At 49.1% G+C, this 25,506-nt stretch overlaps 1 protein-coding gene across 6 annotated transcripts in view; it reads left to right on the top strand.

Moving 5' to 3' along the window:
• Window positions 1-25,506, top strand: part of prpf4 (pre-mRNA splicing tri-snRNP complex factor PRPF4) — a 65,918-nt gene that overhangs the window by 11,817 nt on the left and 28,595 nt on the right. For all 6 annotated transcript variants that reach the window (XM_072488168.1, XM_072488167.1, XM_072488166.1 and 3 more), the window contains 6 exons: window positions 2,284-2,470; window positions 5,206-5,290; window positions 5,427-5,506; window positions 8,034-8,127; window positions 10,161-10,255; window positions 23,996-24,054. In XM_072488168.1, coding sequence (XP_072344269.1) covers window positions 2,284-2,470; window positions 5,206-5,290; window positions 5,427-5,506; window positions 8,034-8,127; window positions 10,161-10,255; window positions 23,996-24,054 — 600 coding nt within the window. The remainder of the gene's footprint in view (window positions 1-2,283; window positions 2,471-5,205; window positions 5,291-5,426; window positions 5,507-8,033; window positions 8,128-10,160; window positions 10,256-23,995; window positions 24,055-25,506) is intronic.

Genomic DNA, 25,506 nt, shown 5'->3' with positions numbered 1-25,506 from the left:
TAGATGGGGCCCACAGGTCGCTCCACCAGAAGTCGCAACCTGGGGAATCACTGCGGGCGGTAATCATCAGGCTTCACCGGTACCAAGAAGAGGGGCGTATCCTGAATTGGGCAAAGAACACATGGATTTGCTATTGGGAAGGACATGCGATCTGTGGCTTCTAGAACATTGGGGGCGACCTGGCTAGAAGGCAGGCAGAGTTCAATCGGACACTTTTCAAAACCAAGTGCGATTTGGCATGCTGCACCCGGCGAAACTCTGGGTCACGTACAAGGACTTTTTTTAACACGCCAGAGGAGGCAAACAAATTTGTGCAAAGGAACGGACTGGGCAAGAACTGAGTGGGACGGCACAAGGTCATGGACCTTTTATGTACGGTGGGGAGTATATGATTGCTTATGTGGGTTTTTATTTCTTGTTTCGTCTTTTCTCTTTCTCTTTTGCGGTTTTTGTCCTGTTTTGTGGTCAATCTTGCTATGTCTCCTACAGATGCCTGGAACTACCACGTGTATCTGCACCATGAGTTATCTTACAGATCTAGTGGAATACTGTGGGTTGTGATTATAGGGTGGGACCCTGCACATTGCAGGGCCATGCCAACTGGGTGAGGAGGGGTCTGGCACCCCCCCCTTTGACGTCAAGGCCGATCCTCTGCCAGCTCCAAACAGGGCAACACTGAATAAAGAAAGTAAAGATTCAGGGCTGCGGATGATCAGACGGCTCTGGGGTTATTGGACTTCTAAAGGGGAGAAAGCAGACGATAAAGATGAATGTCCTACCAAGGTTCCTATTTGTGTTTTGATCGCTCCCAATTTTCTTCCCCAAATTATTTTTCACCAGAGTAGACAAACTGGTCTCTGCTTACAAGTGGGTGGGGAAGAACCCTGGGGCGGGGAGCGTTAACATAATTAACACAAACTGTTTGCACTACATCCGTTGTACGGATACTCACAATCTGTATGGTTGTTGTGTTGTTTTGCAATGTTTTGAATAAAAATATATTTTTTAAAAAATCATTTGGGAAAGGGTGTAAAATAGCTAATGGAATACTGGAAAATTGAGACATCACAATGAAAACCTTGGCAAAAGCAGAGCGGTGGGAGCAGTTTTTGTCAGCCCAACTACAGAGAGGCAATTGCAATAGCGTGAATAAAGGACAAATTCACTTGGCAAAGAGAGCACAAGAAACGGGGCTGTTTTGGTTAGAATAGAGACAAATAAGATAATATTTAATCAAGGTCTTAAATTATGATGGGATGGGTCTCGGTAGATTGAGGTGTCCGGGGACAAGGGGACCGAGAGAGACTAAACCCTTTTGACAAGAGATTGAGAAGCCTTACAATGCACTACCGGAATCGAGCAGTGATCAAGTCACCATATAAGAATAAACTGGATGTGATTGAATGAAAGGGGAGAGAAAGCGTTATGGGATAAGGTTAGGCATTAGATTAGGACTTCTGCTCATGAGGAGTGCAAACACCATCATGGCCAGGTTTGGAGTGAATAGCCTATTTCCGTATTGTAATCCAGCAATGAATCTTAGAATCCCTACAGTGCAGAAGGAGGCCATTTGGCCCATCGGGTCTACAGCAACCCTTTGAAAGAGCACCCTACCTAACACGCCAGAGGAGGCAAACAAATTTGTGCAAAGGAACGGACTGGGCAGGAACTGAGTGGGACGGCACGAGGTCATGGACCTTTTATGTATGGTGGGGAGTATATGATTGCTTGTGTGGGTTTTTATTTCTTGTTTCGTCCTTTCTCTTTTGCGTTTTTTGTCCCGTTTTGTGGTCAATCCTGCTATGTCTCCTACAGATGCCTGGAACTACCACATGTATCTGCACCATGAGTTATCTTACAGATCTAGTGGAATACTGTGGGTTGTGATTATAGGGTGGGACCCTGCACATTGCAGGGCCATGCCAACAGGGTGAGGAGGGGTCTGGCACTTCCTCCTTTGACGTCAAGGCCAACTCCCTCACCTTATCCCACAACTCCACCTAACCGTTGGATACTAAAGGGCAATTTAGCGTCGCCAATCCACCTAACCTGCACATCTTTGGACTATGGAAGGAAACCGGAGCACCTGGAGGAAACCCATGCAGACAAATTGCACACACACACGCAAGGGTCGAATTGAACCCAGGTCCCTGGCGCTGCGAGGCAGCAGTGCTAACCACTGCGCCTCCATGGTGCTTCCCCCCCCCCCCAATCAGAATTTGTGAGGGTGAATATCCAAGTTGGGAATCAGTGTTGTGCTTAATTGTGACCTCTTTTGTCCAGGTGAGTTCTATGATGTGGAAGATCATGTCAGTGAGAGGCAGGCTGAGGTTCTGGCAGAGTTTGAACGCAGAAAACGAGCACGGCAGATTAACGTTTCTACAGATGACGCGGAAGTGAAGGCCTGCCTGCGAGCGCTTGGGGAGCCAATCACACTGTTTGGTGAAGGACCAGCAGAACGACGAGAGAGGTAAAAGAGGGGTTAACTCTGATAGGATTTGGGCAGTCTGGTTGATTGGCTGAGAGGGATGATGCGGTGAGGATTTATGTGAGGAGGGATTGAGTGGTGGTTTGGGTGGGGTCAACTTAGATTGTTGTAAAAGTCATTTATAAACCATGTCCATTATTATTTCATCAAGTAGCCACCTTTGATATTGGGCATTGAGGATTTCTGTGAGGAGGGATTGAATGGTGATTTGGGTGGGGTGAACTGAGGAAAGGTAGCCTGGTGATTATGGATGGCCTGATGGGTTGGTTGTGAGGATGGATAATCAGGGGCCGTTTGCTATGAGGAGAGATGGTCTCTGGTAGGAGTGACTTTGAGGATTGGTGGTCTGACGATGATGGATATTCTCCTGAAATTGGCTGAATGTTCACTTCTATCACACTCTAATGATTACTTACAAGTATTGTGTGATGTGATGACCCAGGTCTCATTAGTGACATGAATCTGATTGCTGTAGCTGCATGGTGTCCATTCCCTGCAATACAGAGAAAGGATTCCGGCTGGGCTGAAGCTAAGGGCACAGGCTCTGGTTGTGGCACAGACGTTTTGAAAATGTTTAATTTTGGAGCAGGAAATGTAACTGTTTATATATAGTTTAACTTTCGCCTTTACGCAAAGCACAGTGTGTGCTGTTTAAACTGTAGATCACTTAGATTGTGTGTAAAGGTCATTTATGAACAATAACTAACTTATTGAATACAGGAGTTGGGACATGTTGTTGAAGTTGTACAAGACATTGGTACGGCCACACTTGGAATACTGTGTGCAGTTCTGGTCACCCTATTATAGAAAGGATATTATTAAACTAGAAAGAGTGCAGAAAAGATTTACTAGGATGTTACCGGGACTTGATGGTTTGAGTTATAAGGAGAGGCTGGATAGACTGGGACTTTTTTCCCTGGAGCGTAGGAGGCTTAGGGGTGATCTTATAGAGGTCTATAAAATAATGAGGGGCATAGATAAGGTTGATAGTCAACATCTTTTCCCAAAGGTAGGGGAGTCTAAAACTAGAGGGCATAGGTTTAAGGTGAGAGGGGAGAGATTCAGAAGGGCCCAGAGGGGCAATTTCTTCACTCAGGGTAGTGAGTGCCTGGAATGTGCTGCCAGAGGTAGTAGTAGAGGCGGGTACAATTGTGTATTTTAAAAAGCATTTAGATAGTTACATGGGTAAGATGGGTATAGAGGGTTATGGGCCAAGTGCGGGCAACTGGGACTAGCTTAATGGTAAAAACTGGGCGGCATGGACTGGTTGGGCCGAAGGGCCTGTTTCCATGCTGTAAACTTCTATGATTCTAACTTTGAGGTTGTGAAGAATGGAGCCCAGGCTAAGTGTTGGAATTTACGTTGAAGATGTGTTGCTCTGGAATGAGCCTCCACCCACTCCTCGCAGGCCAGCCCGTGATCCACATCATTCTTTGAGTTCTGAGCATGCTGCCTTGCAAGCCATCCCTTCCCTGCTTACGTCCAGTCTGTCTGTTTAAACACCCACAACCCAATTGTCACAGACCATAACCCTAACCCCCCCCCCCCCCCAGTTATTGACTCAATATGGTGCATGAGTGGCAGTCTCTGTATCTGCACCATGGTTTCACATACGCATTTGCCAGCCTGTTCATCTCCCAGGTGATTAATAATAATAACCTTTTATTGTCACAAGTATGAAGTCACTGTGAAAAGCCCCTAGTCGCCACATTCCAGCACCTGTTCGGGTAAGCTGGTACGGAAATTGAACCTGCGCTGCTAGCCTTGTTCTGCATCACAAACCAGCTGCCTAGCCCACTGAGCTAAACCAACACCAGGATTTAACTTCCCTGTCTCCTTACTCTGACTGTGTTGGTTTAATAAACTAAGAAATTGAAGGTTGAGCACAAGAGGGAGCTGTTTGCCTAAAATCTGAATAGAAAAATAAGCACATGCAGTTGAGCAAAAGAATTGTTCTGTTTAAAATCGCTTCCCCCTGGGTCACTGCCGTGTGGAGTTTGCACATTCTCCCCCTGTCTGCGTGGGTTTCACCGCCACAATTAAAAGATGTGCAGGTTAGGTGGATTGGCCATGCTAAATTGCCGCTTAATTGGAAAAAAAAATAATTGGGTACTCTAAATCTATTTTAAATAAATCGCTTCCACCATGTTCCATTTCCAAATGGAACTCATTTTATTTGAAAAACTGATTTAAGGTGAGGTTTATCTGATTTTGCACTGAGGCACATTCTCTGTCCTCCCCAGCATGAATCTGGGATAAATATTCAATCCTATGTTCGCTAATCTTTTTAGTGTAGATGAGTGACCTGTATTTGCAGGCCTGTTTCTATTTCCGATTTCAGCATGCGTAGTTTTCTTTAGTCCTAATTACTTGTTCAGTCTGCTGGATCCTCAGGCCCTTCCTGTTTTTCCCCTTCTGCTCGGTGTCCTCTCACTGCCTCCCACCTGTAAATTGCACCCATACACGTATTGATCACAATATAAAGGCGAGCTGTCGCTCCAACTCTGCAGTCGGCTCGCACACCCGGGTTTAGTTAGTGGATACTTTCAGAGTTCTGGACTCATTTGGAGCTTTCCTTATTTTCCTATGTTGAGACTTTCGGAGCCGACCAACATTGGGCCCAACCCAGAGATTGAAGTGTCGCTGGTCATGTGATTATCATGTTCGAGATGTGCTGTCTGCCGGCAGACTCCTGAATTTGTTATGCCTTTTTCCAGGTTGCGCAATATCCTGTCTGTGGTGGGTGCTGATGCCTTAAAGAAGACAGAGAAGACAGAAGATGCAAAGAAAATCCGACAGGAGGTGTGACATATGAAATTGATCTAATGTGTTAGTAATACGTTGCTGATGACGTTGCTGATTTCCCCAGGTGCGAAATCATGGCTGCTCTACTTGACTGAAATACATCAGTAACTCAATGATGTTTCTTTGTGTTTAGCATCAGCAAACCTGGTATCATGAGGGCCCCAGCACCCTGAAGACTGCTCGTATCTCCATTGCACGCTTTTCTCTGCCAAGGTGAGTCTCATAACAAAAAGTTGCTGCTTTGAGATTGCACGTGCAAATCGAGGATCTCGGATTTATTTTTCAAGTGAGTTCTTAAGAATTGAGCATCACTGATTTGGGTAATTTCAAATGGCGTGTGGACTAAGATAAATTGTACTTCTGTATCAGTAAGACAAAATAATCTTCGAAATGTTCAGATTTTAAATTATGTCTGTAAATCGAGCACAGATTTTTAATGGTGGGAGTGATGGTGTGAGAACTGTGGCAGACTTTCACATTTCAAAGTAGCAAGTCAGCGTTGAGAGGCAAAGGAATGAATCCCAGAAAGTATAGTGTAATATAGAGATGGTGCTAATAAGCATTGTAGAAATGTTCTTCCCTGTAGACTAGATCCATTGGGCCTCACTAAGCTTTGTTCATGGTGAAATAGACGCTGGACAAATCTTTTTAAAGCTAGCACCCACTGCACCCCCTCCCCCGGGCTCCATATAATGAAGGGAAAATTTAGCAGAACCTGAATTCCGGAAGGGATTTCCCAGATAAGTGCAACTGGGGTTAGAATCGGGTGGATTGTGACAGTGGGATTAGCAATGGTCGGCATATCTTTTGTATGATGAGTTTTATCCTACTTTTGTGTGATTATGTGCTTGGATTTGTGAATGTATTTTTACAATATGGAAATTAATGTGTCTAAAACAAGTGTACAGCACTGACAGCATCGTACTAACCCAGTGTGTCTAAAACACTGTACAGCACTGACACCATCGTACTTTTGAAAAAAATCATTTTTACGGGATGTGGATTTCGCTGGCGAGGCCAGCATTTGTTGCCCATCCCTAATTGCCCTTGAGAAGGTGGTGGTGAGCTGCCTTCTTGAACAGCTGCAGTCTATGTTGTATAGGTACACCCACAGTACTATTAGGGAGGGAGTTCCAGGGTTTTGACAGGGAAGGAACGGTGATATATTTCCAAGTCACGATGGTGAGTGACTTGGAGGGGAACGTCAAAGTGATAATGTTCCCAGGTATCTACTGGCTGTGTCCTTCTAGATGGTCGTGGTCATGGGTTTGGAAGCTGCTGTCTAAGGAGCCTTGGTGAGTTCCTGCAGTACATCTTGTAGATAGTACACCCTGCTGTTACTGTGCGTCGGCGGTGGGGGAGGGGAGGAAAGAGAGTGAATGTTTGCAGAAGGGGTGCCAATCAAGCGGGCTGCTTTGTCCTAAATGGTGTTGAGCTTCTTGAGTGCTGGAGCTGCACTCATCCAGGCAAGTGGAGAATATTCCATCATACTCCTGACTGCCTTCTAGGTGGTGGGTAGGCTTTGTGGAGTCAGGAGGTGCTACAGAATTCCTAGCCTCTAACCTGCTCCTGTAGCCACAGTATTTATATAGCTAGTCCAGTTCAGTTTCTGGTCAATGGTAATCCCCAGGATGTTGATAGTGGGAGATTCAGTGATGGCAATGCCATTGAATGTCAAGAGGAATTGGTTTGATTCTGTCTTATTGGAGATGCTCCTTGCCTGGCACTTGTGTTACTTGCAAGAATGTTACTTGCCTTTTGTGAACCCAAGACTGTATATTGTCCAGGTCGTACTGCATTTGTACTGAGGACTGCGTCAGTGTCTGAGGAGTAACGGGTGGCGCTCTATATCCCCACGTATGACCTTATGTTGGAAGGAAGGTCATTGATGAAGTAGCTGAAGATTGTTGCACCTCCCCGGTCTGCGTGGGTCTCACCCCCACAACTCAAAAATGTGCAGGGTAGGTGGATTGGCCATGCTAAATTGCCCTTACTTGAAAAAAAATGAAATAGAAAATAAAAGATGGTTGGACCTCGGACACTACCCTGAAGAACTCCTGCAGTGATGTCCCAGGACTGAGATGACTGACCACCAACAACCAACCATCTTCCTTTCTGCCAGGTATGACTCCAACCAGTGGAGGGTTTATCCCCAGATTCCCATTGACTCCAGTTTCGCTAGGGCTCCTTGATGCTACACTCGATTAAATGTTACCTTGATGTCAAGGGCAGTCACTCTCACCTCACTGTTGGAATTTCAGCTCTTTTGTCCATATTTGAACTAAGGCTGTAATGAGGTCACGAGCTGAGTGACCCTGGCGGAACCTAAACTGAGCGTCTGTGAGCAGGTTATTGTTGAGTAAGTGCTGCTTGATAGCACTGTTGGTGACCCCTTCCATCATTTTACTGATGATTGAGAGTAGACTGATAGGGCAGTAATTGGCCAGGTTGGATTTGTCCTGCTTTTTCTGTACGGGACATACCTGGGCAACTTTCACATTGCCGGTTAGATGTCAGTGTTGTAGCAGTACTGAAACGGCTTGGCTCGGGACGGGTACAGCAACACCAAACTCAGTCAGTATGTCTAAAACACTGTGTACAGCACTAACACCATCATACTGATTCCGTGTTTAAGGCAATACGAATAGCACTAACCATCTTACTGGGTCAGTGTCTAGAACACCTTGTGTTTATCAACCTGCTACCCCTGAATTTTGTAATCTTTTACAATGTTTCTCAGAGCTGTGAAGAGATTGGAGGAAGCCCGGGCTAACAAAGAAATTCCGGAAGCTTCACGAACAGCACGACAGCAAGAGCTGCACAAGAGTTTACGGGTTAGTACAAATGGAGGGTATCCACTTTGGATAGATTGAGATTGTGGAGTTAAATATATGTCTGAACTGAGCAGTGCATTGCAACCATTTATGTGATTTTTTTTAATTGTCTAATACAAGGAGCTTTATTTGCAACTAACTTGTGTTGCTCTTGTTATGGGGATACATGAAGTGCTAATCTAGGGGGGAGTTTTACTCAATCCTCCACCCAGCCTGGTGTTCAGAATAATATAAATAGACTTGCTCTGCAGCTAACCCATGTCATACCTGATGGGGCACTGCAGAGGGAGCTTTGCTCTTTATTTAACTTTGGCAGTGTTTGATGGGACTGTAGAGCAGTGAGTGTTTCAATTAAGTCCTGTTGAAGGACCATTGTCCAGAATGTTGCAGGATGCTGCATCTTGGAAGGATTAAATGAGAGTCTGCAGCTGCATTTCCCTCCCAGTGGGAGACCCTTGCATTCACATCGCCACCTCTGCATCATAGCGACACCCAGCACTTATCCAAATGAATTCCTTTGCAAAGGGATATTACAATGGCGATTTACTTGCCCTGCAATTCTGGGAGAGCCCTCGTTCCAAATAGCATTCCTCTGCCTACACTTTCTGGACAGTGAGGAAAGTTGCACTGACACCCAACTAACTCGGCACATCACAGCTGAAAGATCACAAATGGAAGCCGAGGGGCATACGAAGCAGTGGGTGGCACGGTAGCAGAGTGGGTGGGTGGCACGGTAGCACAGTGGGTGCACTGTTGCTTCACAACTCCAGGGTCTCGCGTTCGATTCCCGGCTTGGGTCATTGTCTGTGCGGAGTCCACACGTTCTCCCCGTGTCTGCGTGGGTTTCCTCCGGGTGCTCCGGTTTCCTCCAACAAGTACCGAAAGACGTGCGTTAGGTGATTTGGACGTTCTGAATTCTCCCTCTGTGTACCCGGAAGAGGTGCCGGAGTGTGGCGATTAGTGGCTTTTCACAGTAACTGCATTGCAGTGTAAATGTAAGCCTATTTGTGACACAAATAAAGATTATTATTATTAATGCTGTGGTGGAATGAATATGAAAAGGTGATGGGTTGCAGATGGTTCAGAATAATACATAATGAGTGCATCGGATAAGAGAAGCATGACGCCCACTTTACCCTCTGTGGGGTCAGTTCAGAGGAAACTATCTAACCTGTGCTGTACCTGCAGAATGTTTCATGGGACAATGTAGAGGGATTTTTATACTGTACATAATTCGTATCTCTGGCAATATTTTGTGAGTATTTAAAAATAAAAGAAAATGTTTGCCTTTTCGCAGCTCTGACATCTGTTTCCCCTGCAAACAGTTGTAGAAAAATGAACAGTCTCTGTGTATTTGATTAAACTTTCAATAAAATTGTCATCTTGCATTTATCAAGGTGACCGATGTCAGTGTTAGGGATGGGCACCAGACGACCTCTGTCACTTATACCACTGCCAAGCTCTCCCATGTCAGGTGTAGAGCTATCATATCCACACGCCAGATACAACGTAATGCTTCCTCTACTCTCTGTCTCTTAAATTCTGGCCAAGCGGAGCTCCTTTTACATTTAAGTTTACTATGTTCTCTTCCAATGTGATTGCCATTTTGTGTTGAGAGCATTTTAATGCTGCCGGCTTCTCCTCTGAGCTCTTGGAGGTACAAGAAACTGAAGACTTTCATTCTATTGACCCGAATTAGGATTAGACTGAAGCTTCAGTAGTAACGGTAAAAATGTTACCAGTAACAGTATCTGATCTTTGGAATGGCCATAATTAAGTTTGTGCTTTCAATTGACATTTCTGTTTGGGCGTCTGATGAAATCCAGTGTTGGACTTTGTGCATCACCGTTAATTGCTGCTGTATTTCCCCTTGTGTGTTTATACTGCCTCATTGTATTGTAAACATAGTACAGTTTAAGAGAAAATTTTGTTTGTTTTCTCAAGCGGACCATCCACACACGTGTGCGTACAAACACAAACACACACATACATCCCATAACTCTCACCCTGTTCTCTCTCTCTTCACATTGTAGGCTCTAAACAACTTCTGCAGCCAAATTGGTGATGACCGGCCCATCTCCTACTGCCAGTTCAGCCCCAACTCCAAGCTCCTGGTTACAGCTTCCTGGTAAGATCCAAAGGCATCAATTTCCATTCATAGTGTTCAGTGGGGCTGGTAAGTGGGTCAGCGGATTGCCTGGCCTGGTACTGAGCCATACAGCTGGTGGATGTCCCTGTTGTTAGCTTTGGTCTGCACTGAATTAGTTGATTTCAGTCGGATCATAGCAGAGACCCTGGAACTTTCCCAAACAGAAAATGCATCATGTTCTCTTTGATGTTGGTCTTGGGCATGAGGCAGAAAGTCAATGATTTCAGTCCTACTCCTCCAGAACCTCAAGCACGTTATCCAGACTGACAGTTCTGAGGGTGTGTTGCATTGTAGGAGATGCAGTCTTTTTGATGAGGCATTTAACGGAAGCTCTTTATGTCTCTCAGGTGAATGTAAAATATTCCACAATAATATTCAGAGAATAGCAATGGACTTTCTCCCCCCCCCCCCACCCCCCCCAGCAAACTGTATTTATCTCCAAATAACATCAGCATAACTGATCATCTGTTTTTGCTGTGTGCTATTTGGCAGCCATGTTTTTTTAAATTCCAACAATGACTGCATTTTAAATTGCTGCTGCATTGGCCAAAGGGGAGCTGGGGGTAGGAGAGGTAGTCGCCGCCTGGGGGACTGGAGGGTGCGGGAGGCGCGGGCACGTGGCTGGCCTAGAAAAGGAGATGGCTAGTCGGCGGGCGGGCGGGGAAGACAGGGAGCCCCCCGATCCGGCTGATAACTTGGAATGTGAGGGGCATGAACGGGCCAGTCAAGAGGGCCCGGGTGTTCTGAAGAAGGACTGAAGGCAGACGTGGTTATGCTCCAGGAGACACGTCTGAAGGTGGCAGATCAGGTTAGGCTGAGAAAGGGATGGGTAAGGCAGGTCTTTCATTCAGGGCTGGATGCGAAGAACAGAGGGGGTTGCAATACTGGTGGGGAAGCGGGTGTCGTTCGAGGCACTGAATATTGTAGCGGATAATAGAGGTTGATATGTGATGGTAAGTGGCAGGTTGCAGGAGGTGCTGGTGAACGTATATGCCCCGAATTGGGATGATGGCGGATTTATGAAACTCATGCTGGGTCGGATTCCAGATCTGGAGGGAGGAAGCTTAATAATGGGGGGGGGACTTCAACACGGTGCTGGACCCAACATTGGACCGTTCTAGGTCCAGGATGGGTAAGAGGCCGGCTGCGGCCAAGGTGCTCAGGGGGTTTATGGACCAGATGGGGGGAGTGGATCCATAGAGGTTTGTCAGGCTGCTGGCCAGGGAATTTTCCTCCTTTTCCCACGTCCATAGAGCCTACTCCCGGATAGACTTTTTCATTTTGAGTAGGGCGCTAATCCCGAAAGTGGAGGGAACGGAATATTCGGCCATTGCCATCTCGGACCACGCCCCGCATTGGGTGGAGTTGGGGGAGGAGAGGGACCAGTGCCCGCTGTGGCGCCTCGATGTGGGACTGTTGGCGGATGAGGGGATATGCGGGCGGGTGCGGGGGTGTATTGAAAGATACTTGGAGGCCAACGACAATGGGGAGGTGCAGGTGGGGGTAGTCTGGGAGGCGTTGAAGGCGGTGGTCAGGGGAGAGCTAATCTCCATTAGGGCCCACAGGGAGAAGAGAGAGAGGAGGGAGAGGTTGGTGGGGGAGATTTTAAGGGTGGACAGGAGGTATGCAGAGACCCCCGAAGTGGGGCTACTTAGGGATGCGACGGAACCTCCAGACGGAGTTCGACCTGTTGACCACGGGGAAAGCAGAGGCACAGTGGAGGAAAGCGCAGGGGGCGACGTATGAGTATGGGGAGAAGGCGAGTCGGATGCTGGCATATCAGCTTCGTAAGAGGGAGGCAGCGAGGGAGATTGGTGGAGTCAAGGATAGAGGGGGGAATCCGGTGCGGAGTGCGGTGAGTGTAAACGAGATATTTAGGGACTTCTATGGGGATCTGTACAGGTCTGAGCCCCCAGCGCGGCAGGAGGGGATGCGACGATTCCTGGATCAGCTGAGGTTCCCGAGGGTGGAGGAGGTGGCTGGTTTGGGGGTGCCGATTGGGCTGGAGGAGCTGGGGAGCATGCAGGCGGGGAAGACCCCGGGGCCGGATGGGTTCCCGGTTGAATTTTACAGGAAATACGTGGACCTGCTGGGCCCGTTGCTAGTGAGGACTTTTAATAAGGCGAGGGAATGGGGGACCTTGCCCCCGACAATGTCCAGGGCGCTGATTTCTTTGATCTTGAAGCGGGACAAGGATCCATTGCAATGTGGGTCGTATCGACCGATCTCGCTCCTCAATGTTGACACTAAGTTGCTGGCGAAGGTGCTGGCTACGAGAATTGAGGACTGTGTCCCGGGGGTGATTCATGAGGACCAGACGGGATTTGTGAAGGGTAGGCAGAAAATACAAATGTGTGGAGGCTCCTCAATGTGATTATGATGCCCTCGGTGGAGGGGGAAGCGGAGGTAGTGGCAGCTATGGACGCGGAGAAGGCCTTTGATCGGGTGGAGTGTGAGTACCTTTGGGAAGTGTTGCGGAGGTTTGGGTTCGGGGAGGGGTTCATCAGTTGGGTCAGGCTACTATATCGAGCCCCGGTGGCGAGTGTGGCCACGAACCGGCGGAGGCCGGAGTACTTTCGGCTGTACCGGGGGACGAGGCAGGGGTGCCCCTTATCCCCCTTGTTGTTTGCACTGGCAATTGAGCCGCTGGCCATGGCACTGAGGGAGTCCAGGAAATGGAGGGGATTGGTCCGGGCGGAGAGAGAGTGGGGGGGGGGGGGGGGGGGGGGGGAACACCGGGTGTCGTTGTATGCCGACAACCTGTTGTTGTATGTGGCGGGTCCAGTGGAGGGGATGGCGGAGGTCATGCGGAGTTTGGGGACTTTTCGGGGTATAAACTCAACGTAGGGAAGAGTGAGCTCTTTGTGGTGCATTCAGGGGACCAGGGAAGGGGGATAGACGAGCTATCGCTGAAGAGGGCAGAAAGGAGCTTTCGGTACCTGGGGATCCAAGTAGCTAGGATTTGGGGGGCCCTACACAAGCTCAATTTGACGCAGTTGGTGGAGCAGATGGAGGAGAATTTTAAAAGATGGGATATGCTGCCACTCTCACTAGCGGGTAGGGTGCAGTCGGTCAAAATGACAGTCCTCCCGAGGTTTCTCTTTGTGTTCCAGTGCCTTCCCATTTTGATCCCCAAAGCCTTTTTCAAACGGGTAAGCAGGAGCATCATGGGATTTGTGTGGGCGAATAAGACCCCGAGGGTGAAAAGAGTGTTTCTGGAGCGTAGCAGGGACAGGGGGAGGGGCTGGCGCTGCCGAATTTGTGTGGCTATTATTGGGCTGCCACTGTGGCGATGATCCGTAAATGGGTAATGGAGGGAGAGGGGGCGGTGTGGAAGAGGCTAGAGATGGCGTCCTGTGTGGGCACGAGCCTGAGGGCGCTGGTGACGGCAGCGTTGCCGCTCTCACCGACAAGGTACACCACGAGTCCGGTGGTGGTGGCGATGCTGAGGATCTGGGGGCAGTAGCGGCGACACAGGGGCGAAGTGGGAGCCTCGGTTTGGTTACCGATTCGGGAGAATCAACGGTCCATCCCGGGAAGGATGGATGGGGGGTTTCGGAGCTGGCATCGGGCAGGGATTAGAAGAATGGGGGACCTGTTCATCGATGGGACGTTTGCGAGCCTAGGGGCGCTGGAGGAGAAGTTTGGTCTTCCCCCGGGAAACGCTTTCAGGTACATGCAAGTGAGGGCGTTTGTGAGGCGGCAGGTGAGGGAATTCCCGCTGCTTCCGGCACGTGGGTTTCAGGACAGGATGATTTCGGGTGTATGGGTTGGAGAAGGCAAGGTTTTGGCGATTTACCAGGAGCTGAAGGAAGAGGAGGAGGCCTCGGTGGAGGAGTTAAAGGGAAAGTGAGAGGAGGAGCTTGGGGAGGAGATAGATGAGGGTCTAGGCTGATGCCCTGAGTAGAGTTAATTCTTCCTCCTCTTGCGCCAGGCTCAGCCTAATACAGTTCAAAGTTACTCACCGAGCGCATATGACGGGGGCGAGGCTGAGTAGGTTCTTTGGGGTGGAGGACAGATGTGGGAGGTGCTAGGGGAGCCCGGCAAACCACGTCCATATGTTCTGGTCGTGTCCGGCGCGGGATGGGTTTTGGAGGGGTTTTGCGAGGACTATGTCCAAGGTGGTGAATGCCCTGGTCAAGCCGAGCTGGGGACTGGCATTATTTGGGGTATCGGACGAGCCGGGAGTGCAGGAGGCGAAAGAGGCCGGTATTCTGGCCTTTGCGGCCCTGGTAGCCCGGCGGAGGATTTTGCTACTATGGAAAGATGCGAAGCCCCCGAGTGTGGAAGCTTGGATCAATGACATGGCAGGGTTCATCAAGCTGGAGAGGATAAAGTTTGCCTTGCGAGGGTCTGTGCAAGGGTTCTCCAGGCGGTGGCAACCGTTCCTAGACTATCTCGCGGAGCGTTAGGAGGAGGTCAGCAGCAGCAGCCCGGGGGGGGGGGGGGGGGGGGGCCTTTTGGGGTGGCATTTGGGTGAAAGTGGTTTTTTTCCCCCTATTTGTGCTTTTAAATGTTATATGGGGGGTTATTTTATATGGGGGAAATCCAATGTATAATTTCTGATTGTTTTTGTTTCTTTTTTCTTGTTGAAAATTTGTTGAAAATTTGAATACATATACATATATTTTTTTAAATGACTGCGTTTTAAAAGTATATCATTGGATGTAAACATTGGAGATATCTTTGAGTTTGTGAAAAGTGCTGTAACATTCATGTATTTCTGCGTCATAAGTCTTGGGAATTCTGGAAGCGACTGAATGTACATCATACCCTACTGCAGGCAACCTTGTGGAGCACTGTTTTATCTTATCCTGCAGTTGATGCAATCATTGCTGCTGGCTTGGGAATTACTTGCATATTATAGGCATTATTTGTAATTAATGAGGTGCCCGGTTTGTTTCTCCCTCAAAGTAAAACAAATCTCTAGTATACAAAGTAAAAGGGGGCCAGTAACAGTTTGGAGAACCCATGAAGCTGAGAGCTGGTAGAGATCTGCAGTTACTTATGAGAGAAAGAACAGCACCACTCAACGTATAACGGTTTTCGGGTCCTCAATGATACCTCATCACACTGTTGTAACTTGCTGTTGGAGGTGGAGTTAGTGACTGTAGTTCGAGGATGCACACCTGGTGCCTGTCCAGATCAGTCCTCGCAATGAGTGGCACTGATTTGCAGCATGTGGCAAACTCACATGAAGGTATGGGCGATAGCATAGGGTGACACAGTCTGTATTGATCTCCAAACAGAGAGGTTCCTCTCCTCCTTTGATCTCTCCACAGAGAGAAGAATGTCGAGCTTGGGCCATTGCATTGTAGTTATGTTACTGAACTGGTAATCCAACTACCTGGACTTCTGATCCAGAGAGGTGTGTTAAAATGCCATCACAGCAGTTGGAGGAGTTCTTTTAGTAAGATAAAGCTGGTAGTAAAGTAAAAGTAAAGTCGTTGTAGTCCCAGATGACCATAGGCTGCTTTGTCCTTTTGAGGGGGAGAGCTGACTGGTGTTGATTTAACCTGAGAATCATTACACCTCGGGCGAGGGGTAAAGTTGAGATTGCGGGGCCTTCATGAATAACCTCAACCTTGCTCTGCATCATAAACCAGCTGTTCAGCCAACTGAGCTAAACCGGTATCAGGAAAGGAACTACCGGATTGTTGTAAAAATCTAACTGGTTCACTATTGTCGTTCAGAGAAGGAAATCTGCTGCCTTACCCAGCCAATCCGATGTGTCCTTGACACTGAAATGACCAAGCAAGCCACTCAGTGGTATTAAAACCGCTATGAATTATAATCAATTCACAATGATTTAAACAATTCCAGACGGCAGCTCACCAGCACCTTCTCGAGGCCAATTGGGTACAGCAAATATAGGAATCTGGAGAGCTAGGTTTCCAGTGGTGGTCAGCAATGAAAAAACTAAAAGAGGGAAGATTTTCTAGTTTAAAATAATTTTTGAAAAATGGAACTCCTGTTCCTTTGTGTTGCTAGTATTGTAATGTTCTGCTGTTTGCTTGGACAGTCGTCGCCTTTGTGACATTGTGGAGATAAGCTGCAGCATATTGCAACTCTGTTTATCTGTTAAAAATCTATTGATTTACATATGCTTCTGCCAACTTGGCACATTGTAGATGTTTACACCACATTTATAATGGAAACTCTCTATGCAAATTTATCATGCTGTAACTGGAGCATAGATAAAGATTCCACTACACTAGGTGAAACATTAACCCCAGCTGAGTTTAAAGTCAGGTAGAAAAATCCTTGCCTATCCCACAATGAGATTAAAAATCTGGTTCTTTGGCTAAAAATGACAGGTTGCCTTTGTCATGATTTATACACCCAGATCCATTTAAACTCCTCCCTGAATATTGACCCAGTATTAACATGGGCTGTGCAAGCTCCAACTTTCCTCTGCCCCGCTGTCCTCATGCCCTACACTGAGTGTTTGTTGCTCCCAACTCATTTCAGCCTACTGGCTGAGTCTGCCTTCCTTTCTGTGCAAGTATCTTCAGGGCCTGAGATTGTTCTTTGTCCTTTTTAACCCTTTCTGCTGAAATAGTCCCTCGTTCAAAGGGACCCGGCATCAAGAGGAAGGCCCACTGAGAGCCCACCCCCTACCTTTGCTGCTGCAAACCTCCACCCCATGAAACCCCGTTGGTCATGATTTACCTCTGGCCTGGGTCACTCCTCAATCCTGGGCTGTCATTCCACCAGCAGGCCCCACCACCCATTGACGCTGGTGAGCAAAGGAGCTGCTGGCCTGTGATTGGCAAGCAGTTGTTTCAAGTGGAAATTCTGACCCCAAGGGCCTTGATCCAAGGGAAGGCTTGCTGAGAGGCACTTAATACTGACAGGCCGTCCTGAGGAGGCAACGTCAGACTCCTGCTGGCTCTCTAGCCGGCAGGCGAGACCCAGACGCCTCCATAAAATCCCCTTCTACTTGTCTGCTTCACAACATGTTGCAATATTTGCTGCTTACAAATGAAATAAAGAATAAGTACATATAATGGAGCTGGGTCTGTGATTTCTTTTAATAATTAAAAAAAAAAAAATTTTTATTAAAGGTTTTCATAAAATATAATAACATGAGAAAAAAAAGGAACCCAACAGGGTTAAGTACAAAACACAATCTAGAAAAGCAACCTCCCAACACCCCCCCCCCCCCCCCCCCTCCGGTACATAAATAATAAATTAACATTAACACCCCGACTTAACACAACAGGTGTATACACCCCCTCAGACAGTGTAAATAACAAAAACAATAATAAGTAACCGCCCCCCCCCCCCCGAGATGCTGCTGCCATTGACCAATGTCTATCGTTCTGCCAGGAAGTCTAAGAACGGTTGCCACCGCCTAAAGAACCCTTGTACCGACCCTCTCAAGGCGAATTTCACCCTCTCCAATTTAATGAAGCCTGCCATATCACTGATCCAGGATTCCACGCTTGGGGGCCTCACATCTTTCCACTGAAGGAGAATCCTTCGCCGGGCTACCAGGGACGCAAAGGCCAGAATTCCGGCCTCTTTCGCCTCCTGCACTCCCGGCTCCTCTGCCACCCCAAATATTACGAGCCCCCAGCCTGGCTTGACCCTGGATCCTATCACCCTCGACACCGTCCTCGCTACGCCCTTCCAAAATTCCTCCAGCGCTGGGCATGCCCAGAACATATGGGTGTGATTTGCCAGGTTCCCTAAGCACCGAACACACCTGTCCTCACCTCCAAAAAACCAGCCCATCCTTGTCCCGGTCATGTGTGCCCTGTGCAGCACCTTAAACTGTATGAGGCTGAGCCTCGCGCACGATGAGGAAGAGTTCACCCTCCCCAGGGCATCTGCCCACGTCCCTTCCTCAATTTCCTCTCCCAACTCCTCCTCCCACTTACCTTTTACCTCCACCACCGAGGCCTCCTCCTCCTGCATCACCTGGTAAGTTTCCGAGATCTTCCCCACTCCCACCCACCCCCCTGAGAGCACCCTGTCCTGTACTGTGTGTGGCACTAGCCGCGGGAATTCCACCACCTGCCGTCTGGCAAACGCCCTTACCTGTAAGTACCTGAATGTGTTCCCCCGGGGGGGACCCGTACTTCTCCTCCAGCTCACACAGGCTCGTGAACTTCCCGTCCACAAACAGGTCCCCCAACTTTCGTGTCCCTGCCCTGTGCCACCCCAAAAACCCTCCACCTGTTGTTCCTGGGGCGAACCGGTGGTTCCCCCGTAATGGGGTCCACGCCGAGGCCCCAACTTCCTCCCTGTGCCGCCTCCACTGCCCCCAAATTTTGAGGGCAGCCACCACCACCGGGCTCGTGGTTTACCTCCTTGGAGGGAGCGGCAGCGGCGCCGTTGCCAGCGCCCCCAGACTCGTACCCACACAAGACGCCGACTCCAGCCTCTTCCATGCAGCCCCCTCCCCCTCCATCACCCACTTGCGCACCATCGTCGCATTGGCGGCCCAGTAGTACCCACAGAGGTTGGGCAGCGCCAGTCCCCCCCCTATCTCTACTCCGCTCCAGGAACACCCTTCTCACCCTCGGAGTCCCTCGCACCCACACAAACCCCATTATACTCCTGTTAACCCGCCTGAAAAAAGCCTTCGGGATAAACACGGGGAGGCACTGGAACAGGAACAAAAACCTTGGGAGCACCGTCATTTTGATTGACTGCACCCTACCCGCCAAGGACAGTGGCAACGCGTCCCACCTCTTGAACTCCTCCTCCATTTGCTCCAGCAGCCTTGTAAAATTAAGCCTGTGCAGGGCCCCCCAGCTCCTGGCCACCTAGACCCCCAAATACCTGAAGCTCCTCGCCGCCTTTTTTAATGGGAGCTCGCCATTCCCCCTCTCCTGGTCCCCTGGATGAACTACGAACAGCTCGCTCTTCCCCATGTTGAGCTTGTACCCCGAAAAGTCCCCGAATTCCCTAAGAATCCTCATTACCTCCGGCATTCCTCCCACCGGGTCCGCCACATACAGCAGCAGGTCGTCCGCATAAAGTGACACCCTATGCTCCTCCCCACCATGCACCAACCCCCTCCAGTTCCTTGACCCCCTCAGTGCCATAGCCAGGGGTTCAATCGCCAGTGCGAAGAGCAGGGGGGGACAAGGGACACCCCTGTCTCGTCCCTCGGTGCAACCAAAAGTACTCGGATCTCCTCCTGTTTGTGGCCACACTCGCCATCGGGACCTCATACAACAGCCTAACTCACCTGACAAACCCCTCCCCAAACCCGAACCTCTTCAGCACCTCCCACAGGTACCCCCCACTCTACCCTATCGAAGGCTTTCTCAGCGTCCATCGCCACCACTATCTCCGCCTCCCCCTCCCTCGCCGGCATCATGATAACGTTCAAAAGCGTCCGCACATTCGTGTTCAAATGTCTCCCCTTCACAAACCCCGTCTGGTCTTCATGGATGATCTGCGGCACACAATCCTCAATCCTCGTGGCTAAGACCTTCGCCAGCACCTTGGCATCTACATTTAGCAAGGAAATCGGTCTGTAAGACCCACATTGCAGGGGATCCTTGTCCTGCTTCAGGATCAAGGAGATCAGTGCCCGGGACATTGTCGGGGGCAAAGCCCCCCCCCTCCCTTGCCTCATTAAAGGTCCTGACTAACAGCGGGCCCAACAGGTCCATATATTTTTTATGGAATTCGTCCGACCCCGGTGCCTTCCCCGCCTGCATGCTTCCTATCCCTTTGATCAGCTCCTCCAGCCCAACCCTCAATCCCGCCACCAGTCCCTCTTCCACCTTTGGAAACCTCAATTGGTCCAGGAAGCGGCCCATCCCTCCCTCCTCCCGTGGGGGCTCGGATCGGTACAATTCCTCGTAAAAGTCCCTGAAGACCCCATTGATGCCAACCCCACTCCGCACCACGCCCCCTCCCCTGTCCTTAACTCCCCCGATCTCCCGAGCTGCATCCCGCTTCCGAAGCTGATGCGCCAGCATCCGGCTTGCCTTTACCCGATACTCGTAAATCGCCCCCTGGGCCTTCCTCCACTGCACCTCCGCCTTCCTGGTGGTCACCAGGTCGAATTCGGCCTGGAGGCTACGCTTCTTCCTCAACAATCCTTCCTCGGGCTCCTCCGCATACCTCCTGTCTACCCTCACCATCTCCCCCACCAGCCTCTCCTCGCCCCCCGCTCCCTCCGTTCCTTGTGGGCCCTAATGGAGATCAGCTCTGCCCTCACCATCGCCTTCAGTGCCTCCCATACCATCCCCACTCGGACCTCCCCGTTGTCGTTGGTCTCCAAGTACCTCTCTATACTTCCTCGGACCCGCTCACTCACCTCCTCGTCCGCCAGCAGCCCTACCTCCAAGCGCCACAGCGGGCGCTGATCCCTCCTCCCCCATCTCCAAGTCCACCCAATGCGGGGCGTGGTCCGAAGTGGCTATTGCCGAATACTCCGTATCCTCTACTCTTGCTATCAGCGCCCTACTCAAAATAAAAAAGTCGATTCAGGAATAAGCCTTGTGGACAATGTGAGAGAAATGAAAATTCCCTAGCCCCCGGCCTTGCAAATCTCCAAGGGTCCACCCCTCCCATCTGGTCCATAAACCCCCTCAGCACTCTAGCCGCCGCCGGCTTCCTACCCATCCTTGACCTGGAGCGATCCAGTGCCGGATCCAGCACCGTGTTAAAGTCTCCCCCCATTATCAGGCCACCCACTTCCAAGTCTGGGATCCGACCCAACATACGCCGCATAAAACCCGCATCGTCCCGGTTCGGGGCGTACACATTGACCAGTACCACCCTCTCTCCCTGCAGCTTACCACTTACCGTTATGCACCTACCGCCATTATCTGCCACAATGCTCGCGCCTCGAACGACACCTTCTTTCCCACCAAGATTGCCACCCCTCGATTTTTGGCATCCAGCCCCAAGTGAAACACCTGACCTACCCACCCTTTCCTCAATCTTACCTGGTGTGCCACCTTCAGGTGTGTCTCCTGAAGCATAACCACATCCGCCTTGAGCCCCTTCAGGTGTGCGAACAGGGGGGCCCGCTTGACCATTCAGTCCCCTTACATTCCAGAATATCAGCCGGATCAGGGGGCTACCCGCCCCCCTCCCCCGCCGACTAGCCATGACCCCTCCTCGGCCAGCCACGCTCCCGCACCCCACACCCGGCCCGTTCCCCGCAGCGGCATACCCCCGTCTCGACCCCCACCCCCCCCCACTCGTTCCAGCTCCTCCTTGACCATAGCAGCAGCAACTCTATCCCCCCCCCCCCCCGGGCTAGGACCTATACTAGCTGATTTGCTCCCCCCATTGCACTTCCACAAGTCACTGACTCCTGCTGACCTCGGCCGCTCCCACCTCTCCTTCGACTCCTCCCATTGTGTGGCACACCCTCCTCTCGCTACTGGTGCCTGATAGAGCAACCGCACCCAGTCAATAAAGCCCTCACCAAACCCAAACCTTCCCAGCTCCTCTCACAGGTAATTCCACTCCACCCGATCAAAAGCCTTCTCCGCATCCATCGCTAACACTACCTCTGCCTCCTCTCCTTCTGAGGGCATCATAATAACATTTAGAACCCTTCGAACATTGGCCTTCAGTTGCCTGCCCTTAACAAATTCCATCTGGTCTTCCCCTATCATCCCCCAGGACACAGTCCTCTATCCTTGTGGCCAGTATCGTAGCCAGCAGTTTGGCGTCAACATTCAGTAGAGAAATCGGCCTGTATGACCCGCATTGCTCCGGATCCTTCTCTCGTTTCAGGATCAATGAAATCGAGGCCTGCGACATTGTTGGGAGGAGGACTCCCTTCTCTCTTGCTTCATTAAATGTCCTCAACAGCAGTGGGCTCAATATCTCTGAAAACCTCTTATAGAATTTCACCGGGTAGCCGTCAGGCCCCGGGGCCTTGCCCGACTGCATGCCCTACAGCCCCTTGATTATTTCCTCACTCTATCCAATTCCAGGGGCCGAGGGCTGGGTCAGTGATTTCTGTAAGCTGCATGGATAGCTACGCAGCAATCAATAATGCACGGTGCAGCAAACAACAGGCTGGGCACAACAAATATTCCATTAAGGTTCACGCTTGCACAGCTGCAATGCAATTATTACGACACCCTGGGCGTGTGTGCAGTCAATTCCAGCCCAAAAGTCCCTCAACATAAGTGAATTCACCAATAATTTGTGTATTTTCCTGAGCTCTTTGACACTTGACTGCTCCAATGAATTACAGGCACCAGATTTGAAATAAAACATTAAAGAAACAGTTTATAATAAGAGAAAAGATAAACATGTAATGGAAACGATAGAACGATGGTCTACCAGTCTAACTATTCCCCAAATCACATCCTGCCCTCCATCCAGTCTCACACAAGATAGACACGTGGTGGGCTGGAAGGAAAGGTTAAAAAATAACGGGTTAAAGGGGCTGGGATGAATCTTTGCTCCTGAGGTGGTAGTCTTTGTGGTCGCCGATCTAAAAATCATTGGTTGGTTTGGATCTTTTAGAATCTGCCTTCCATTAGAACATGCAGGCTGTAAAATTCTCTCTGGGGAGTCACTTTCAGTTGTACCTGCCTCCACAAGACTGGCTCTCTACCTGGGTGGTGCAGTGGTTTGCACAGCTGACTCACAGAGCCTAGGACCCGGGTTCGATCCTAGCCCCAGGCCACTATCCGGGTGGAGTTTGCACATCCTCCCTGTGTCGGCTTGGGTCTCACCCCCCACGAGCCAAAGATGTGCAGGGTAAGTGGATTGGCCACACTAAATTGCCCCTCAATTGGGAAATTTTTAAAAAAATAATTCACTACCTGAGAAGTTAAAAGAAATTTGTTCATCCACTCCACTTATCGGTCGCTTGCCTGCCGTTTCTGCAGTTTAGATTAACTGTAGTAAAGAGAAAGTAAAAGGCCCTTTTCCAGACCTCGAGTGATCTCAGGGGCAAGCTACTAGCACTGTGCCTTCCTCAACCTTCCAAACAGAGGTTAGGCTTTTACAGATCTGGCTGAAGACTGCAGCCTTTTGATTAGAAGTTACTTCCACAGGCTTCAGCCTTTTAAACAGTCATGCAGAGAGTTGAGATATCTGCTTAAACTTCCAGTGGAACTTCCACAGGCCAACTGGAACTCTTTTATATCGCTAGAGCGAGAATAGAGTGACTCGACCTGCGATGTGCTGCCTTTCAGGTCTGAGCAGAAAAGTGAAAGCCAAGATGGAAGTTTGCCTTTCTGTTCCAGAAGTTTCTGAATGACTCCAACAATTCCAATCGAAAATAGAAGATGTCCTGGAATTTCAGGGGAGGGGATTGACTGCTAGCTAAGTCCATCAAAATGACATCACGAGCTATGCCACAAATCTGTGGTTTTTAAAAACTGCAGCCAGCAAAAACCACCAGCAAAAACCACCAGCAAAAACCACCAGCAAAAAGCAGCCAGCAAGACAGATTAAAAAGGACACCGGGATTAGACAAGGAGTTACAAGAGGATCCTTACATAGTGTTAAAGTGGACTTGCAGTGTGACAAATGGAGTGCTCACAGTAAGATGAATTCAAGGGAACATTGGTCTGAGTGTCTTAAACCCTTCCCAGCCCAATGCTGGCTCACTGTAAGGCGACATGTTTTGCTGAATCTGTGTGCTGTGCCCTGGGAGATCAGTCAGTATTTACAGAAGGATTTGTAAGTGTTCGTGTTCTTGGATTTCCTGCCATGTTTGGTTAAGTTGTACTGACAGCAGTTTGTACTTGTCTCATTTGTCAACAGGAGTGGGCTCTGTAAGCTGTGGGGTGTTCCTGACTGCAGCCTCATCCGCACACTGAGAGGTAAGGCACTCTCACACCATGATTCATGTTCCACAAAATCACAAGATAGTTAATGGGTGGGAAAGGTCTGTTGGTAAATCTTAATTCCTGAAGCTGAAGACATCTCCCATCCCCACCCCCAACATTGTATCATCCACTTGTTTTTGGATGATTCCAGAACTTTCAGCCCTTTCATTTTCCCAGGAGGACATGCTGGGTTACTCCGAATAGAGAAGAAATACTGTCATAAAATCATGAAATGGATCAGAAAGAAGCCACTCGACCAATCATACCTGTGCTCTCTCTTTGGTAGAGCAACCCAAGTAATCCCAGTCACCTGTTTCTCATCGTTGTGCAAAGCTTTTCCTTTTAAGTAGTTATCCAGTGCTCACTGGCATCTAATCCAAATTTCCATTTACAACAATAACGTACATGTATGACGCCTATAACATAATGAAATGTTCCATGGCGCTTCACAAGAACATTATAAAACAAAGTATGACACCAAGCCGCGTAAGAAGCTTTAAGGTTAGATAACCAAAGCAATCGGAGAATCTTAAAGGAAAGTGAAGTAGAAAGGGCAGAGACATTTAGGGAGGTAATTCCAGAGCTCGAGGCCCAGGCAACTGATGGCACGGCCGCCAATAGTAGCGCAATTATAACTAGGGGTGTGTAGATGTTTTTTTAAAACATTTTTTATTCTCCTTTTTCACTTTCTCCCAAATTTACACCCAACAATAAACAATAATCAGTGACGAATGTAATGTCAATCCCCATATCAATAACAACGATCCCATCCTCCCACCAAACCCTAGACATTAGCCCGCATGTTAACATAAACAAATGACAAAAAGGAATCAGGAATCACCCATAGTCACCACGGTAGGCTACTGCAGAAAATACGGAAAAGCATGGGATTCAGGGAGATTTAGCAGTTTGGATCAGAAATTGGCTAGCTGGAAGAAGACAAAGGGCGGTGGTTGATGGGAAGTGTTCAGACTGGAGTCCAGTTACTAGTGGCGCACCACAAGGATCTGTTTTGGGGCCACTGCTGTTTGTCATTTTTGTAAATGACCTGGAGGAGGGCGTAGAAGGATGGGTGAGTAAATTTGCAGATGACACTAAAGTCGGTGGAGTTGTGGACAGTGCAGAAGGATGTTACAGGTTACAGAGGGACATAGATAAACTGCAGCGCTGGGCTGAGAGGTGGCAAATAGAGTTTAATGCAGAAAAGTGTGAGGTGATTCATTTTGGAAGGAATAACAGGAAGACAGAGTACTGGGCTAATGGTAAGATTCTTAGCAGTGTGGATGAGCAGAGAGATCTCGGTGTCCATGTACATAGATCCCTGAAAGTTGCCACTCTGGTTGAGAGGGTTGTTAAGAAGGCGTACGGTGTGTTAGCTTTTATTGGTAGAGGGATTGAGTTTTGGAGCCATGAGGTCATGTTGCAGCTGTACAAAACTCTGGTGCG

The sequence above is a fragment of the Scyliorhinus torazame genome, chromosome 22, assembly GCF_047496885.1.
Source record: "Scyliorhinus torazame isolate Kashiwa2021f chromosome 22, sScyTor2.1, whole genome shotgun sequence".
In the NCBI taxonomy this organism is placed as follows: domain Eukaryota; kingdom Metazoa; phylum Chordata; class Chondrichthyes; order Carcharhiniformes; family Scyliorhinidae; genus Scyliorhinus; species Scyliorhinus torazame.
The sequence above is the reverse complement of the archived record's forward strand: the minus strand, read 5'-3'. Positions and strand labels throughout refer to the sequence as shown.